This window comes from Protomyctophum parallelum (assembly GCF_964188405.1).
Source record: "Protomyctophum parallelum genome assembly, chromosome: 11".
Classification (NCBI taxonomy): Eukaryota; Metazoa; Chordata; class Actinopteri; order Myctophiformes; family Myctophidae; genus Protomyctophum; species Protomyctophum parallelum.
Window position 1 is genome coordinate 10,504,085 of NC_139707.1, and position 18,616 is coordinate 10,522,700.

Consider the following 18,616-nt stretch of genomic DNA (forward strand, 5'->3'; position numbering starts at 1 on the left):
GCAGCTCTACAAGCTCACAACGCGTCGTGCTGGGCCGCTTTGTGAGCTTGTACATCAGCTATTTTCTGGTTAGTCTTTAGCTAGTGGAGATGCAGGTGTAACGACATGGATTTAGAGACAAATTAGTTCAACGCAAAATGCACAATTAAGGCTTCATCATCAACGACTGTTTATAAGAAAGGTAAAGGTATAAGGAACCCCCAAAATAATCTTATTTGAACTGGGGACCCCCTAAAATAATCCTATTTAATAATAATAATAATATTTTTTTATTTGTATAGCACCTTTCATGACATGAAATGCAGATCAAAGTGCTTTACAGAACAATGGAGAATAAAAGAAAAGCAAGGCAACGACAAAAAACAAGCAGTAATGCAATACAGTGAGGACATGAATGTTGTAGAAGTGGGTCTTGAGCTGAGCTTTAAAAATGTCTACAGAGGCTGCCTGACGAAGGTACAGTGGGAGCTTGTTCCATGCCGACGGCCCGTAGAAGCAAAAAGCTGCTTCCCCATATTTATTTGTTGCCATTTTTTTAGGCAAAGCGAGCAGGCCAGCAGTGGAAGACCTTAGGGGCATATTTAGGCAGGCATGTAGGTAGGAAGGTGCGAGACCATTGAGAGCTTTATAGACAAGTAAAATAATTTTAAAATCAATCCTAAAAACAACCGGAAGCCAGTGCAGTGATGCCAAAACTGGAGTAATATGTTCTCTCATCTTAATTCTAGTTAAAACTCTGGCTGTTGCATTTTGGACAAGTTGTAATCTGTCAGTTGTTTTCTTAGGCAGTCCTGAAAAAAGTGCATTGCAGTAATCAAGCCGAGAAAAAACAAAGGCGTGGATTAGCGTTTTTGCATCGTCCAAGGACACATAGGCTCTGATTCGTGCAATATTTCTAAGGTGAAAAAAGGCAATCTTGGTAACATGATTAATGTGTGAATTAAAATTAAATTCAGAATCAATAATAACCCCCAGGTTCTTTACTGTACTGTTACTTTCTACAGTCTATTTGAACTGGGGACCCCCTAAAATAATCCTATTTGAACTGGGGACCCCCTAAAATAATCCTATTTGAACTGGGTACTGTGGACCCCCTAAAATAATCCTATTTGAACTGGGTACTGGGGACCCCTAAAATAATCCTATTTGAAATGGGTACTGGGGACCCCCTAAAATAATCTTATTTCAACTGGGTACTGGGGACCCCCTAAAATAATCTTATTTCAACTGGGTACTGGGGACCCCCTAAAATAATCTTATTTCAACTGGGTACTGGGGACCCCCTAAAATAATCTTATTTGAACTGGGTACTGGGGACCCCTAAAATAATCCTATTTGAAATGGGTACTGGGGACCCCCTAAAATAATCTTATTTCAACTGGGTACTGGGGACCCCCTAAAATAATCTTATTTCAACTGAGTACTGGGGACCCCCTAAAATAATCTTATTTCAACTGGGTACTGGGGACCCCCGGCCCCAAAACAATCCTATTTGAAGCCACAGGCCCCTTACCACAGGTTGAGAACCGCGCGCAGCCTTTCGGCCCAACTCGTCGGGCTTCGGGAGCCTTCGTGTGTTTCCGTGGCGGTGAGCGGCCTGAGCGTCGCTCCCTCTCGGCTCTCCTCTACATGGTGACCGGCAGCGCCTCCACTAGTCTACTCTCTGTGTTGTTGTTCTACTCGGTGGTGACGCGGCGGAGGTGTAACAGCCTGACGCGGGCTCTTACGTGTCGGCCGGAATAAAAGTGGAGCTCCGATCGGAGGACCGGGACTTCAGTGACGAAGCGAAGGGGAGTCAGTCCGTGTGGGTAAGAGAAAGGATCGGATCGGCGTGGCGCGGTGCGCCGGTGGCGGCGGGGCTTTTAGAGGGAGAGAAGAATCCCCGCGTTGCGGTGGATGTTTTTTTCGGCCTGGTGGAAACAAAGAGATCATGGCGTCTCGGTGGGTGTATGGGGCTTGTTGTTAGTGGGATGGGATGGAGGGGCTGGCTGGATGGATGGCTGGGTTTAGGGGGGGAAACCCACAGTCACTATGCCCAGATTGAAGCGTCCTCTGGGGCCAGACTGTCTGTCTGTCTGTCTCTCTCCCTCCCGCATGTTTTCTACACAAGAGTGGCGGGGAAATGATGAGCACGGAGCGGATACATTGTGTCTTTGTGCCGCGGCCAGACAGCCAGCCGACCACACCACACCAGGGCTGGCTACATTTTGGCGCATAATATTTCTCCCTTCTAACCGATCCCGCCTTAAATCATGCAATGGCACTGGTTTTCCGTTAGGCTAATAAGGCCCATGGTCACTTTATGTATATAATATAAATCTATATTTTAAATACATACCTATACGAATACGATACCCATGATGCCCCGAGCTCTTGATGATACAAGCTCTAGAATTGAATAGATAGATGTCTTTCTTGGCTATCTTTCTCCTGATAAATTGCTGGCTTTGCAGAGGCTATTTTTGGGGGGGTCTTGATGATCGACACATCCCCCCCCCCCCCCCCCCCCCCCCCCCCCCCCCCCACACACACACACACACACAGACAGAGAGAGAGAGAGAGGGTCTTATTTATTAAATACAGGCCTGGAAAAAAACAGTGTGTGGAAAACAATAATCTCATAATAACACAATGGAGAGGATGAAATATGCACGTTATGTGTTGATAGTAGTACAGTAGGCTACAGTAGAGTACAGTAGACAGACAGAATGGGAGGGAAAGCCAGCATGCCTGGGGGGGCGTTGCTCCTATGTGTGTGTGTCTGTGTGTGAGGCAGCTACATGTTTAAACATGTTACACAGAGTCCTATTATTCCTGACACAAAGATGGGAGGAAAAAATATATTTTACTATACATCTGGCTGACTTTTATACCACTTAAATGGTGTAAATTAAAAGTTTCTCCAGATAGGGTAAAATGCTGATCACCGATCTGCAATTTACATAATTTACCCCCCCCCCCCCACCACCCCCTTGACGGGGGTCTAAGTGGTGACATTGATACAATTTAGGTATTTAGCAGACGCTCTTAATCCAGAGCGATTTACATTAAGCAAGAACAAAAAGCATGGCAATACATCACATACATAAAAAGTAGTTATCATGAAACATGCGTAAGCTAAGAACGTAACAGTGGAATATCTATATAATTAAATATGAAACTATACATATAAACTATACATACATATACTATACTATTCATATATAAAGTGCTATGACTACATAAAATGCAGTTCTAGTGCTGTCTACGTAATATGCTATAAGTGTATAAAATGCTATCTAAGTCTACATAAAGTGCTATCTATTAGGGGCTAGGGCAAGTGCAACGGGCCATGATGGAGTCTGCACAATCTATGTAAAGGTGTGTGAATGTGTGTGTGAATGGGGCAATGTAATGCACAATTTCTGTAAAGCGCCGTGGTACAATCTGGCACTCGTTCAGAGGTGGTTCTCAAGTTGACCTCTGGGGTCCTTGAGGCCCAGGTTCCAAATGGACCTGGGTGGACCTCAGTAGTGCAGCCTGGGTTCCAGGCTGCACTACTGAGGTCCACTGACTCAGAACATGATGTCATCATTGTTGAGATCATGCAGATTTTAAGATATGAGTCATATACTCATAATTGTTCACTGATCAACTTCCATAAATCTGGTGAAAAATAGAACATTTGTTTTAACATTACACTGGGTATAGTACATTATACATTACACTGGGCATAGTAGGTGACTTTGCACGGTTTACATAATAACAAAACAATAAATGCATTCTTTAACTTCAGTATGTGCAGACTAGTTTTTAGGCCCAAACCACAGAAATGCAACCAGTCGCAACTCCTCGCAACAAAGGACATGTCAGTCACACCGATGGAACTCCTTGCAACTGCCATTGGCGTTAATGGTTTCATGCAACTACTCGAAACCGTTTGGTTGCAACTTTGGAGTTGCATGGCAAATCATTGGTGTGGATTGGGCCTAACAAGTCTCCGAATGGATACAATTGGTATCCCAAGTTCCCAAGGAGAAACCCCGGTTTCTGAATAAACACCACAGCAATTGATTATTATTACCATCAGAATAGAGAGGGGGGGGGGGGGTAGGTATGGCTGAGACCCCGTCGTAAAACGGGTTTATCAGGCGGTGGGCTACTATGAGGCCACTTGGAGAACGTTTGCATAGAATGGGCTGAGATTCAACAAAACAAAAGGTGGCCATTGCTGCCATCTGGGCTTGTTTCCAGTGATTCTCAACACATTTTCATTTCATATGGTTCTGAAAGAGGTGTGTGTTCAGAGTTCTTCAGAGGGTGTGGTTTTAACAGTTTGCAGAAAAAGCACAGTAAAGTACAGTTCAATACAAGGTCTGCTGAGAGGATAGGAAAACCAACCCAGCAAGCCAAATTACGTCATGATGATGTCATGCTGACTCACAGCCTACATGGGGATGATCTTTAGGTTCAGGACTAGGCCAGATCACAGCCCATATGGGGATGATCTTTAGGTTCAGGACTATAGGCCAGATCACAGCCCATATGGGGATGATCTTTAGGTTCAGGACTAGGCCAGATCACAGCCCATATGGGGATGATCTTTAGGTTCAGGACTAGGTCAGATCACAGCCCATATGGGGATGATCTTTACGTCATTTCCAGGACGTCTTCACCAGTTGTAATGCTATAGCTTATTCTGGGCCAGACCTGACTGGTTATGATATGACGTTAAGTTGATCTGGCCTCGATCAGACTCTCTGATTCATCCAGGGACGTCTATCTTAGTGGGCAGAATATATGGTTGGTTGAAATCAGGTGATATTCTGGGTCAGATCTGACTGGTCTTGGTTTGAATTGATCTGACTCCAATAGAGCACCGAAGTCTGACGTCACTTTCAGTAGAGGGCGTCAGTCCCCAGGTTCATGTATTTGTTTAGTTGCATTGAAATCCCCATTGAGGCGATTTTAGATCGCCTCATATAACAACTGTGTTTGAAAAAATAAACATGGCACCCCGGCCGCTTCACTCATATGGATATGAAGAATCAACTGACTGAGAGAAAACGCTAATGTTACTGCTGCTGAATTAGTTAGATTTTCGCTAGAAGCAGACTGTATCATATATGAGTGACTGACTGTTGCAAATGATACAGAGACACCTCCCTGACAATAACGCAGAGACAGCTTGTTTATTTTTGGACCACAACGCTTATAGTAGACGATATTAAGATCACCCCATGTTATTCTCCATAGAGAAATTACTTCCGCGAACCAGGGGAATCGTCGGGATGAGCGAGTTACGTCAGGACTTCGGTGCTCTATAGAGATGTCACTAATTCGTCCAGGTCCTGACCGTGCTTGCTGGGAAGAAAGCACTGTGCCTTGTTTCCATTGGGGTCATTCATACGCAATTCATCGGGGGGGGGCGTTTTTTTTTTTTATTACCCTGCAACACACATTTAATGAAGGCTGTACGACTAAAAATGTAGGCACACACACACACACACACACACACACACACACACGCACACACACAGTCACACACACAATATCACATACATAATCCCCTTTGAATTGATGCAGTCCAGCATGACAATGAATCTGAGTTTCCTTTGGAGACTTTTCTCCCTCCCTCCCTGACTGTTTAGGAAAAACATTGTCATTTAGCTATTGTTAGCCACACTCTTTGTGCACTTGTTGCAAACTGTGTATCTACTGCTATATCTGTATCTGTCTTACTCTGTATGCATTCTCTATACGGCCATAGCCCCCGCCCGGTGCATTCCGTCAACTTCAGGGCTTTGTCTCTATTTATTCACCAATAGGTGTGTGTGTGTGTGTGTGTGTGTGTGCGTGCGTGGCGTGCATGCATGAGAGAGAGAGAGAGAGAGAGAGAGAGAGAGAGAGAGAGAGACCTGGCCTGGTGAAGTGAACAGAGATGAGTCAATTAACTGTCCTTGAATGGCCCTGCAGTCATACATTAGGTTGTTCTCTGCCTCCTAGCAGTCATACATTAGGTTGTTCTCTGACTTCCTCCTAGCAGTCATACATTAGGTTGTTCGCTGCCACCCAGCAGTCATACATTACGTGCCAAGTTGTCAGTATATAGTTGTTGCCTGGCACTACGTTTAATATTTGAGGGCCTCACATTATAAAGCTGTTAGGCCTGAGGGCGATTATAATTTTTTTTTTTTTTTACATTTTTGAATACTGTACATACTGTACAGAACCCCAAAATGGGTTCCCGTCCTCAAGGGGTAAAACATCAAAAGGGATTCCCGCCAAGAATGGGTTAAGTTAAAGTGGCTATAAGCAATAATATGTCAAAAATATAAATGATCTCTTTTTTGTATTCAGACGAGTCCAGATGAGTAAAACGCTTAAAAAAAACAGTCTCTGTTGTGACACATCTAGGAACCACAATATGCATTCAAAGATGTTCCTAGAAGCTTTGTCGTTGGTCGGGAAAAACATCTTTGTGACGGGCCTAAACATTCTCCCCTTCCTCCACACACACACACACACACACACACACACACACACACACACACACACACACACACACACACACACACACACACACACACACACACACACACACACACACACACACAAACAGGAACAGTTTTGATGTGGGTTTTGACATATTATAATTTTGGAAATATTCAAATTTTCCCTTTAGGTAAAAGATCGGTATCAGTATAAGAAGAACAATCGGTGATCGGTCCCAAAAGCCCTGATCGGCTCATCCCTAATTTGTGGTCAAGCAAACCAGAGTATGTCTCCCTGAATAATTATAACATAATGAACAGTACCAACATTGATTGATTGATTGATTAAATCACACCCATGTGAAGTGAGGGGCGCTAATATATTAAAGTCTAACTCATGTTGATTAGGTGATGTAATGGTAATGTAAAACAAACAACAAACATTAAATTATCTTTATTGTTAATGGCATTTAATGTTTGTGTTGGGGACAAGATGACAGTTTTAAGTCTTAAAACAAACATTGAACTAAAAACTATTAAACCCGCCCGTCAAAAATAGAAAGGAAAAAAAAACACAGTTTGATGAAAGTACAGTTCAATGCAAGGTCTGCTAAGAGGACAAGCACTAATACTTGTTTACATTGGGGTCCTCACTCCTCAATTTATCAGAACATTTAAAGACATTCACATAACCCTCCCGCAGTAACCAGTAGCATCTCATTTCTGTCGGCTGGATCGTGTCTAAAAAGGGTCACTTTTTCACGAGGTTGGTGATTGTAACGACGTTCATCTGTCCACAGCTCAGCCAATGAGGATGGAGTCTGCGGTGGAGGCCCAGCAGGGGGTGGAGACTGCTGTGGAGACAGAGACCCAACAGATCACACAGGCTCAGATCCAGACCCTGGCACAGGTGACTGACTGCTAACTAATTACTACTATTAGTAACTAGACCACACAGGTGACTGACTGCTAACTAATTACTACTATTAGTAACTAGACCACACAGGTGACTGACTGCTAACTAATTACTACTATTAGTAACTAGACCACACAGGTGACTGACTGCTAACTAATTACTACTATTAGTAACTAGACCACACAGGTGACTGACTGCTAACTAATTACTACTATTAGTAACTAGACCTCACAGGTGACTGACTGCTAACTAATTACTACTATTAGTAACTAGACCACACAGGTGACTGACTGCTAACTAATTACTACTATTAGTAACTAGACCACACAGGTGACTGACTGCTAACTAATTACTACTATTAGTAACTAGACCACACAGGTGACTGACTGCTAACTAATTACTACTATTAGTAACTAGACCACACAGGTGACTGACTGCTAACTAATTACTACTATTAGTAACTAGACCACACAGGTGACTGACTCCTAACTAATTACTACTATTAGTAACTAGACCACACAGGTGACTGACTGCTAACTAATTACTACTATTAATATCTAGACCACACAGGTGACTGACTGCTAACTAATTACTACTATTAGTAACTAGACCACACAGGTGACTGACTGCTAACTAATTACTACTATTAATATCTAGAGTAGACCACACACAGGTGACTGACTGCTATCTAACGAATTAATTGTTTTATTTAAGCGTAATTGTAATAGTTTTTTGCCGATTTATAGAAAATGTATAGATGTATAGAAATATAAGAAATGTAATGGAGCCTGGAGGAACCACAGGAATGTGGCAGGTCATGCCAGGCTAGCAGAGCCCACGCTGTGCAGGCAGGAGGCAGGCAGGGCAGGGCAGGCAGGGAGGGAGGGAGGCGAGCAGGCAGGGCAGGGCAGGCAGGCAGGGAGGGAGGCGAGCAGGCAGGCGGGCGGGGAGGGAGGCAGGTGGGCAGGAGGCAGGCAGGCAGGGAGGGAGGGAGGGAGGCAGGGAGGCAGGCAGGCAGGCAGGCAGGTGGGCGGGCAGGCAGGCAGGGAGGGAAGGAGGGAGGGAGGCGGGCGGGCAGGCAGGCAGGCAGGCAGGCAGGGCCCATACTGACACCTTCCTAACCAACACATAGACAGGGCCCATACTGACACCTTCCTAACCAACACATAGACAGGGCCCATATTGACACCTTCCTATAACCAACACATAGACAGGGCCCATACTGACACCTTCCTATAACCAACACATAGACAGGGCCCATATTGACACCTTCCTATAACCAACACATAGACAGGGCCCATACTGACACCTTCCTATAACCAACACATAGACAGGGCCCATATTGACACCTTCCTATAACCAACACATAGACAGGGCCCATATTGACACCTTCCTATAACCAACACATAGACAGGGCCCATACTGACACCTTCCTAACCAACACATAGACAGGGCCCATACTGACAGACACCTTCCTAACCAACACATAGACAGGGCCCATACTGACACCTTCCTATAACCAACACATAGACAGGGCCCATACTGACAGACACCTTCCTATAACCAACACATAGACAGGGCCCATACTGACAGACACCTTCCTAACCAACACATAGACAGGGCCCATACTGACAGACACCTTCCTAACCAACACATAGACAGGGCCCATACTGACACCTTCCTATAACCAACACATAGACAGGGCCCATATTGACACCTTCCTATAACCAACACATAGACAGGGCCCATATTGACACCTTCCTATAACCAACACATAGACAGGGCCCATACTGACAGACACCTTCCTATAACCAACACATAGACAGGGCCCATACTGACACCTTCCTATAACCAACACATAGACAGGGCCCATACTGACAGACACCTTCCTAACCAACACATAGACAGGGCCCATATTGACACCTTCCTATAACCAACACATAGACAGGGCCCATATTGACACCTTCCTATAACCAACACATAGACAGGGCCCATATTGACACCTTCCTATAACCAACACATAGACAGGGCCCATACTGACAGACACCTTCCTATAACCAACACATAGACAGGGCCCATACTGACACCTTCCTATAACCAACACATAGACAGGGCCCATATTGACACCTTCCTATAACCAACACATAGACAGGGCCCATACTGACAGACACCTTCCTATAACCAACACATAGACAGGGCCCATACTGACAGACACCTTCCTAACCAACACATAGACAGGGCCCATATTGACACCTTCCTATAACCAACACATAGACAGGGCCCATATTGACACCTTCCTATAACCAACACATAGACAGGGCCCATACTGACAGACACCTTCCTAACCAACACATAGACAGGGCCCATACTGACACCTTCCTATAACCAACACATAGACAGGGCCCATATTGACACCTTCCTATAACCAACACATAGACAGGGCCCATATTGACAGACACCTTCCTAACCAACACATAGACAGGGCCCATACTGACAGACACCTTCCTATAACCAACACATAGACAGAGCCCATACTGACACCTTCCTATAACCAACACATAGACAGAGCCCATACTGACACTTATTTATATCCGTGTTCCTCAATTAGCACAGTTGACGCTGTGTCTCCATCTGCAACCACTGACTAACCTTACTGACCCCCCCCCCCCCCCCCCCACACACACACACACACACACACACACACACTCACACACAACCAGACCTTACCGACCAGAGATGGGCAAAATACATTGAAAATGTATTTTGATACAAAATACAAATACTGGGTCAAAAAATGTATCTAAATACAAAATACAAAATACATCTTCCATCCCAGCGAAATACAAATTACAAAATACAAAAAAAGTATTTCAAATACGTATTTCAAATACATGTATTTCAAATACTGCCCATCTCTGATGGGCAAAATACATTGAAAATGTATTTTGATACAAAATACCAAATACTGGGTCAAAAAAATGTATCTAAATACAAAATACATCTAATTTCTTCCATCCCAGCGAAATACAAATTACAAAATACAAAAAAGTATTTCAAATACGTATTTCAAATACATGTATTTCAAATACATGTATTTCAAATACATGTATTTCAAATACTGCCCATCTCTGTTACCGACCCACTCACTGCCTACCTGCTGTGTGCAGGAACGTGTTGACGACACACACATTTACGCACACACACACACACACACGTTCCTACTATCATGCCGCAGTTGGTTCACAACTCGACAAACTTGCTTTGAGGTTGAGGTTGAGGTGGGGAGACAGACTGAGCCTGACTGGGTGTGATTCCACAAATAGGCCATAGCTAGAGCCAAGAGAGGTGGATTACTGCTCATATGACACAGAATATCATATTACTACTTTTATATTCTTACCTGTTTTCAAGCAGATTTATTTTATTCACGTGTGTGTAGCGTTGAGTGTGCGTGCGTGCGTGCGTGCATACCAACCACTGAGGGGGGGGGGGGGGGCACAAAATGTATGAAGGCACTGTATTCTGTATGACACGGCTAAACAGGCCTATCTATATGAACTAGATTTGAGTGGACAATTTAATTAAAAGGTTAATATATCAATCCATGGCCGGGGGGGTGTACAGTACATGCATACTTCTTTTTTTCATTTTTTCTCTCAAAACATACATTAACCCCTTCAGCCCTATGTACTGTACATTTTGGCCATTTGAAAATAGCCGATCTACAATGGCGAAGCATTGTGAGCTTGTAGAGCACAAGATTTTCATACATTTGAAAAACTTGAAATGGGACGTTCTGTATGACGAGTACTTTCTTACTTTTGGTACTTAGAAGTACATTTACTTATAAGTAGTTTCAATGTAGTAGTTTCATTGTTGTGAGCTCGTAGCTATTTTCAGCATGCAACCAAGTGTAAAATGACTTATACTGGATCTCTTGTCCACTAGTCCCTTCCTAACCTTTTAGTCGAAGTTATCTGTTGACGAAATTGTCAATATATTTATTCTTGGTGTTTAGCTTAGTTTTCATTTAGTAGTTTCCGTCAGTGAAAAAAGGTAGTCGACGAACAATCTTTCGTCTTAGTTTTAGTCAAAGAAATGAACCCCCCCCCCTCCCACTACTGCCCCCCCCCCCTCCCTCCCACTACTGCCCCCCCTCCCACTACTGTCCCCCCCCCCCCCCCCCCCACAGTACTGCCCCCCCATCTCCCCCCCCCACCGCTGATACTAAACCCTGTGGATGTGGATGAAAGGAAGCTTGTATGTTTCAGGTGCAGATGGCGGGCGGCCACGGGGGGGCTGGCGGGAACACGGTCACTCTGGTCCAGCTGCCCAACGGTCAGACGGTGCAGGTCCACGGGGTCATCCAGGCCGCGCAGCCCTCCGTCATCCAGTCGCCTCAGGTCCAGGCGGTACAGGTAACTACACTGACTGACTCATTCATTAACTTAGTAATGCAGATTTAATAATAATGTAACTCGTGAGAGCATAACATGCAGTTCAATTCAATTCAAAGGGCTTTATTGGCATGAGAAAACATACGTTTACATTGCCAAAGCAGAAAGAACAATACAACAATACAGCAATACAATCAAAACAAAAATTATGTACTTTGAAGGTCAGAATCTTCAATAGATCAACTTCTATGTACCAAGATCACTCGATGCAGGTATAGTGCAGGAATATACACAATGATTAGTCTTTAGGGTGGTTGTGTTCCATTTCACATCCACATCCCCTGCCTGGCTCCGAACCCCAAGAACTTTAATCATGTGTGTGTGTGTGTGTGTGTGTGTGTGTGTGTGTGTGTGCGTGTGCGTGTGCGTGTGCGTGTGCGTGTGCGTGTGCGTGTGCGTGCATGTGTGTGTGTGTGTGTGTGTGTGTGTGTGTGTGTGTGTGTGTGCGCGTGTGTGTCCCCTCCAGATCTCCACCATAGCAGAGAGTGAGGACTCTCAGGAGTCGGTAGACAGCGTGACAGACTCCCAGAAACGCCGGGAGATTCTTTCGCGGCGGCCCTCCTACAGGTAGATAAGTGTGTGTGTGTGTGTGTGTGTGTGTGTGCGCATGGAACCGAAGAATGAAGTTTTATTACCCACTGAAGCCCTGTTTTGTCATACATACTAGCTTAACAGGTATTTCGTTTTGGTCATATTTTAGTCATCTGACGAGTTTTAGTCTTAGTCTAGTGACGGGCGCTTTCACACCGGGGCTGTTTGGTTCGTTTAAAACGAACCATGGCCCGCTTACCCATTTGGTTCGGCTGGTGTGAACGTGCATCCGAACTCTGGTGCGGATCAAAGAAACGAACCATGGTCCGCCAAAAAAGGCCAAACTCGGTTCGCTTCCAAACGAACCACGGTGCTGTTCGTTACTGGTGTGAATGCATTCGGACTTTATAGAGGCCAAATACAGGACGATAGCCAAAATAGCCGTCAGCATTTGCCTTTTAAATTTAATAAAGGTTTCCCTTCTCTGTTTAACTTTGAATGCCTGGATCGTCTCTCTTTTTTATAATAAAGTTGTACTCTTATGTACCTGTACACAAGATGGAACGATAAAGCTTTACTCTATTAAAGTACGACGTTGAACCTTGTTGCGTTCCGGTCCGTTCCGTTCCGTCCAAACAGGAAGATCCTGAACGACCTCTCGTCAGACGCCCCCGCGGTGGCGCGCATCGAAGAGGAGAAGGCCGAGGAGGACGCCGTGGCCGTCACCCAGCCCACCATCGCCACGGTGACCATGCCATCCACCGTGCCCATCTACCAGACCAGCAGCGGGCAGTACAGTAAGTTATAGCACCATGCCATCCATCCACGGTGCCCATCTACAATACAGTAAGCTGCTCTCCCCCTCCTCTCCTCCCCACCCAGTCGCCATCATCCAGGACTAGGGTTAAGGGTTCGGCTACTCTCCCCTCACCTCACCTCTCCCTTCCTCTCCTCCCCACCCAGTCGCCAACACTCAGGGTCAGGGTTAAGGTTCTCACCTCTCCCCTCCTCTCCCACCCAGTCGCCATCACCCAAGGTCAGGGTTAAGGTTCTCCCCTCCTCTCCCTCTCTCACCCAGTCGCCATCACCCAGGGCGGGGCCATCCAGCTGGCCAACAACGGGACGGACGGGGTCCAGGGCATCCAGACGCTGACCATGACCAACGCGGCGGGCGGCCAGCAGGGCACCACCATCCTGCAGTACGCCCAGACCAGCGACGGACAGCAGATCCTGGTGCCTAGCAACCAGGTGGTCGTCCAAGGTGAGAACCGTAGAGCGCCGATAGTCCTGACGTCACTCACTCGCTCATCCCCTGGTTCTAAAGTCCTGACGTCACTCGCTCATCCCCTGTTTCTAAAGTCCTGACGTCACTCGCTCATCCCCTGTTTCTAAAGTCCTGACGTCACTCGCTCATCCCCTGGTTCATGGAAGTTTTTCTCTATGGAGAATAACATTAATCTGACTCTGCCAGATTGCAGCAGTATTGAGTTCACCAGTTCCCTCCTCCTCCTGCCTTGATCTGGTCTCTCTCAAGCAGAAACGATGAACCCGGAAGCAGCGGAACAAAAGATATCTCCATAATCATTTCGAGTTGTAGTCTTGTTAGGTTGTGTTTACATTTGCACTGTGGCAGCGCTTCAATACGTCATCAGTCTCGCGTTGATCCCGTCCGCATCTAGCGTCCGCATACAGCCGCATATCGCTCCGGACAGAATTGTTCCAGAGTACATCGTCTCTGCCCGAGAGACACCAGACTCACCCTTCTGGCAGAATGCAAATGTTGCCCAGCAGGGGGAGTGGTTTCACCAGGCTAGAATAACATGGGGTCATCTTAAAATCGTCTCATTATAAGCATTGTGGTCCAAAAATAATCAAACTGTCTCAGCGTTATTGTCAGGGGAGGTGTCTCTGTATCGTTTATGACAGTCAGTCCCTCATATTTGATATACTCTGTTTCTAGCGAAAATGTAACTAATTCAGCAGCAGTAAAATTAGCGTTTTCTCTCAGTCAGTTGATTCTTCATATCCATATGAGTAAAACTGGATGATTTGTTTATTTTTCAATCACAGTTCTTATATGAGGCGATCTAAGATCCCCCTATGGGGATTACAATGCAAATAAAAAGTACATGAACCTGTGGACTTTGCTTCAATGTCAACCCTCGTCTGCATGCGCAGTCAGTACTGCTTCAATGTCAACCCTCGTCTGCATGCGCAGTCAGTACTGCTTCAATGTCAACCCTGTCTGTCTGCATGCACAGTCAGTACTGCTTCAATGTCAACCCTGTCTGCATGCGCAGTGCTGCTTAATGTCAACCCTGTCTGCATGCACAGTACTGCTTCAATGTCAACCCTGTCTGCATGCACAGTACTGCTTCAATGTCAACCCTGTCTGCATGCACAGTACTGCGTCAATGTCAACCCTGTCTGCATGCACAGTACTGCGTCAATGTCAACCCTGTCTGCATGCACAGTACTGCGTCAATGTCAACCCTGTCTGCATGCACAGTCAGTACTGCTTCAATGTCAACCCTGTCTGCATGTGCAGTCAGTACTCCTTCAATGGCAACCCTGTCTGCAGGCGCAGTCAGTAGGCTACTGCTTCCGTAGGATTGCATCCAACGAAGCCGTGTTGTACTTAAACCACCTCTGATTGAATCTCTCCACCTCCCTCCAGCTGCGTCCGGTGACGTCCAGGCCTATCAGATCCGAACGGCCCCGGCCAGCACCATCGCCCCCGGGGTGGTCATGGCCTCGTCCCCCGCCCTGCCCGAACAGGGCAGGGAGACCGAGGTGGTCACACGCAAGAGGGAGGTCCGCCTCATGAAGAACAGGTATGAAAGATGACAAGTGTAAACCGTATTACCGTAAGCACGCTGGTTATGTTCAAAGTTGTCTCAAGACACTTTACATAATAAAGCAGAAAACCAACAAAGATCCAAAAGAAGTTGGCAGCACATTTTGATTGTTTTACTCATAGTCTTCTGAATAAAACATACAATGACTGGTCTTTTAGTTCTACTGGATCTCTTCTCCACTAGTCCCTCATTAACATTTAGTTCTACTGGATCTCTTGTCCACTTGTCCCTCCATGACATTTAGTTCTACTGGATCTCTTCTCCACTAGTCCCTAACATTTAGTTCTACTGGATCTCTTCTCCACTAGTCCCCTAACATTTAGTTCTACTGGATCTCTTCTCCACTAGTCCCTCCCTGACATTTTAGGCAAAAAATATTTTGTTGACGGAATTGTCCGTATATCTAGTCTCAGTTTTAAGTCGTCATAGCTTAGTTTTCATTTTGTTTTCTTCAGTGAAAAAAGGCAGTCGGTGAACATTTTTATCGTCAATAGTTTTAATCGCCAAAATTAATACTGACTGTAAGCCTATACTTCTATACTGTGACGTACGGCTAGCGCCTGACCAAAGCGCAATGTGAAACATGTCACACTCAGTTACAACTAAACTACCTAGGCTAATACCAGCTAGCTACGCACAGTACCAGTTTGAGTTAAACTATAGGCTAATACCAGCTAGCTACTAGCAGTACCAGTTGAGTTAATGGCTTTGAAACGTCTTGTCGTGTCTCACCCTGCAGGGAGGCGGCGCGCGAGTGTCGTCGCAAGAAGAAGGAGTACGTCAAGTGTCTGGAGAACCGCGTGGCCGTTCTGGAGAACCAGAACAAGACCCTGATCGAGGAACTGAAAGCCCTCAAAGACCTGTACTGCCACAAATCTGACTAGAAACACCACCCCACACCCACCCGTCAAAGACCTGTACTGCCACAAGTCTGAGTAGAAAACACCACCCGACACCCACCCGTCAAAGACCTGTACTGCCACAAGTCTGAGTAGAAAACATCACCCCACCCGACCCGTCCCCTCAAAGACCTGTACTGCCTCCGCTCATACACACCACCCCACCCGGACCGAACCGGACCGCACCGGCCCCAAGTACCTCCACACATCCTTTCAAACACACTGACCGCTGATGACCTCTGGCCTATCGTCATTACTGTCGTTTGGGGTTGGTTACCTGGACGGGTGTGTGTGTGTGTGTGTGTGTGTGTGTGTGTGTGTGTGTGTGTGTGTGTGTGTGTGTGTGTGTGTGTGTGTGTGTGTGTGTGTGTGTGTGTGTGTGTGTGTGTGTGTGTGTGTGTGTGTGAAAATGGCTGTGTCCTGTCTGAATTCAGTTTATATATTTCCTTGCCGTTCACTAGTACAGCATTAGTACAGTGTACCAACTGCATTATGCAGAATTTTAAATCGATTTTTATATCCATTTATACTCTCCAGTAACATGGCTTTAAGTACGGAGTGGCAAGTTAAAAGGTACAAAATACCTTCAAATTATAACACATCTGTGCATCTTGACATAATACTGAAACAACAATGTAATGTGAATACACAGTGTGTCTCACCGCCACTCGTTGTGAGCTTTTAGATTGGCTGTTTATTGTCTTGAGCTGTTTTCAGTCAAGAGACGAGACCAGAATTCACATTTCGACACTGAGTGTGTGTGTGTGTGTGTGTGTGTGTGTGAATGTGCGCGTGCAGTCATTAACCAACAAAGGATTCTGGATGGATTTGACGTTGTCACTCGACCTAGCGTTTTGCTGCGGTCCGCATCCTAACCTGAAGTCGCTTGGTTTCAGGGGGGGGGGGGGGGGGTGTTGTTGGGGGGCTCGTGTCAACCGGTGGCGTTTGGTTTTCGGCGCAGACTCTGTCTTATGTTTATTTTCTAAGCGTTTTCTAAAAGGATGTCACAAACCGCCGTTCCCTGAAGGAGCGACGACGACGACGACCCTGGGGCCTCATACAGCACTTATCAAACGCATTCTCTGTGTTCTGTCTGTGTTCGTTGGCCGCCTCAATGCTTTTTCCAATGGAAGTCACATGGTTTGACCAAACATTTGTGTTTGATGGCTGTGTTCGTTCTGCCCATCAAACACAAACGTTTGGTCAAACCACGTGACTTGCGTTGTAGAAGCATTGAGGCTGCCATCAGACAGACAGAACACAGAACAGGTGTTCTGTATGTGTATATGGGGCCTCACACGGACCGCAGAACACGAGTTTCAACTCGCCCTTTGTCGCTCTTTATAGAACGACATACTATGACATATTAGCATGACATCATATAGAAGACCTACTATGACATATTAGTATGACATCATCAGACCTTTCATCTGTGTTGTGGTCAGTGGTGTGGACAGTAGTACGGTCACTCGAGAACTGTACTGGAGTACATTATTGTTTAGTATCTGTAGTGTACTTTACTGGAGTATTTGCATACTAACCCTATTAGAATTTTCTTTGGACACTTCATGACTCTCACTCACTCTACTACATTTCAAAGACAAGTTATTGGACTCCATTACATTTCAGTTACTGTACTTTTTTCCAGGAAGATTTCTAGAAAATCTTTGAATTATGTGAGGAAAATGTAAAAAAAGAAAACTCAATATAGCAATGCATTGACATTAAAAAGGTAATTTGAACTTTTAATACTTACGTATTTTTTTTTTGCACGCCGAGTTCTTCACTACTTTGACTGGGTTACAAATGCGTCATTTTTCATTATCGTCTCTGTTGGGTAGTTCCGAAGTCCTGAGTTTTTGGCTCGTCTTGAAAATAGTCTGTTTCTAGCGAAGATTGAACTAATTCGGCAGCAGTAATAGTGTTTTCTCGCCTTCAGTGGATGCTTCGTATCCATAAGAGGCAAACCTCCAGGAATCATCATTTGTTTATTTTTGGAACATAGTTCTTATTTGACGCAATATAAAAATAATTTTATGAGAATTCAGATGTGTAAATTACATCAGACTTCTGTTTGTTTGATGGGCAGAACACAGCCATCAAACACAAATGTTTGGTCACACCATGTGACTCCCTTTGAAAAAGCATTGAGGCGGCCATGAAACACAGACTCACACTGAACATGAGTTTGATATGCGTGTATGTGAGGCCTGAGTGTATGGCGCCTAATTGATCTACAAGCAGCAACATGTGAGCTTGTAAATCAACTATTTTCACTGTTATTTTTATTTATTTTCGGATCATGTTATTTTTGTAAACGTCGGTCTCTCCGAACGTTGTTTTCTGATGTGGGATTACGGTGAGCGCCGCTGGTCAGATTAGGATTATGTGTGCAGGGCCTTTTTTATCAAGTTACATTACAACAGTATGTATGTACGGTATACTGTATGTGCTCTGCATGGTGTTTCATTTTGGACTTTTG

General features: G+C 45.2%; 1 protein-coding gene across 2 annotated transcripts; it reads left to right on the forward strand.

Moving 5' to 3' along the window:
• The first annotated feature begins 1,673 nt into the window (after positions 1–1,673).
• Positions 1,674–16,284, forward strand: creb1b (cAMP responsive element binding protein 1b). 2 transcript variants are annotated; one of them, XM_083777118.1, is made up of 9 exons: positions 1,674–1,808; positions 7,274–7,383; positions 11,643–11,807; positions 12,008–12,058; positions 12,313–12,413; positions 13,017–13,174; positions 13,456–13,638; positions 15,055–15,211; positions 15,975–16,284. In XM_083777118.1, the coding sequence occupies exons 2-9, from the start codon at positions 7,282–7,284 to the stop codon at positions 16,117–16,119; spliced, it is 1,062 nt and encodes a 353-aa protein (XP_083633244.1). In that variant the 5' UTR covers positions 1,674–1,808; positions 7,274–7,281; the 3' UTR covers positions 16,120–16,284. The 2 variants fall into 2 exon arrangements, with proteins under 2 accessions (XP_083633244.1, XP_083633245.1); XM_083777119.1 differs by lacking the exon at positions 12,008–12,058.
• Positions 16,285–18,616: the final 2,332 nt, after the last annotated feature.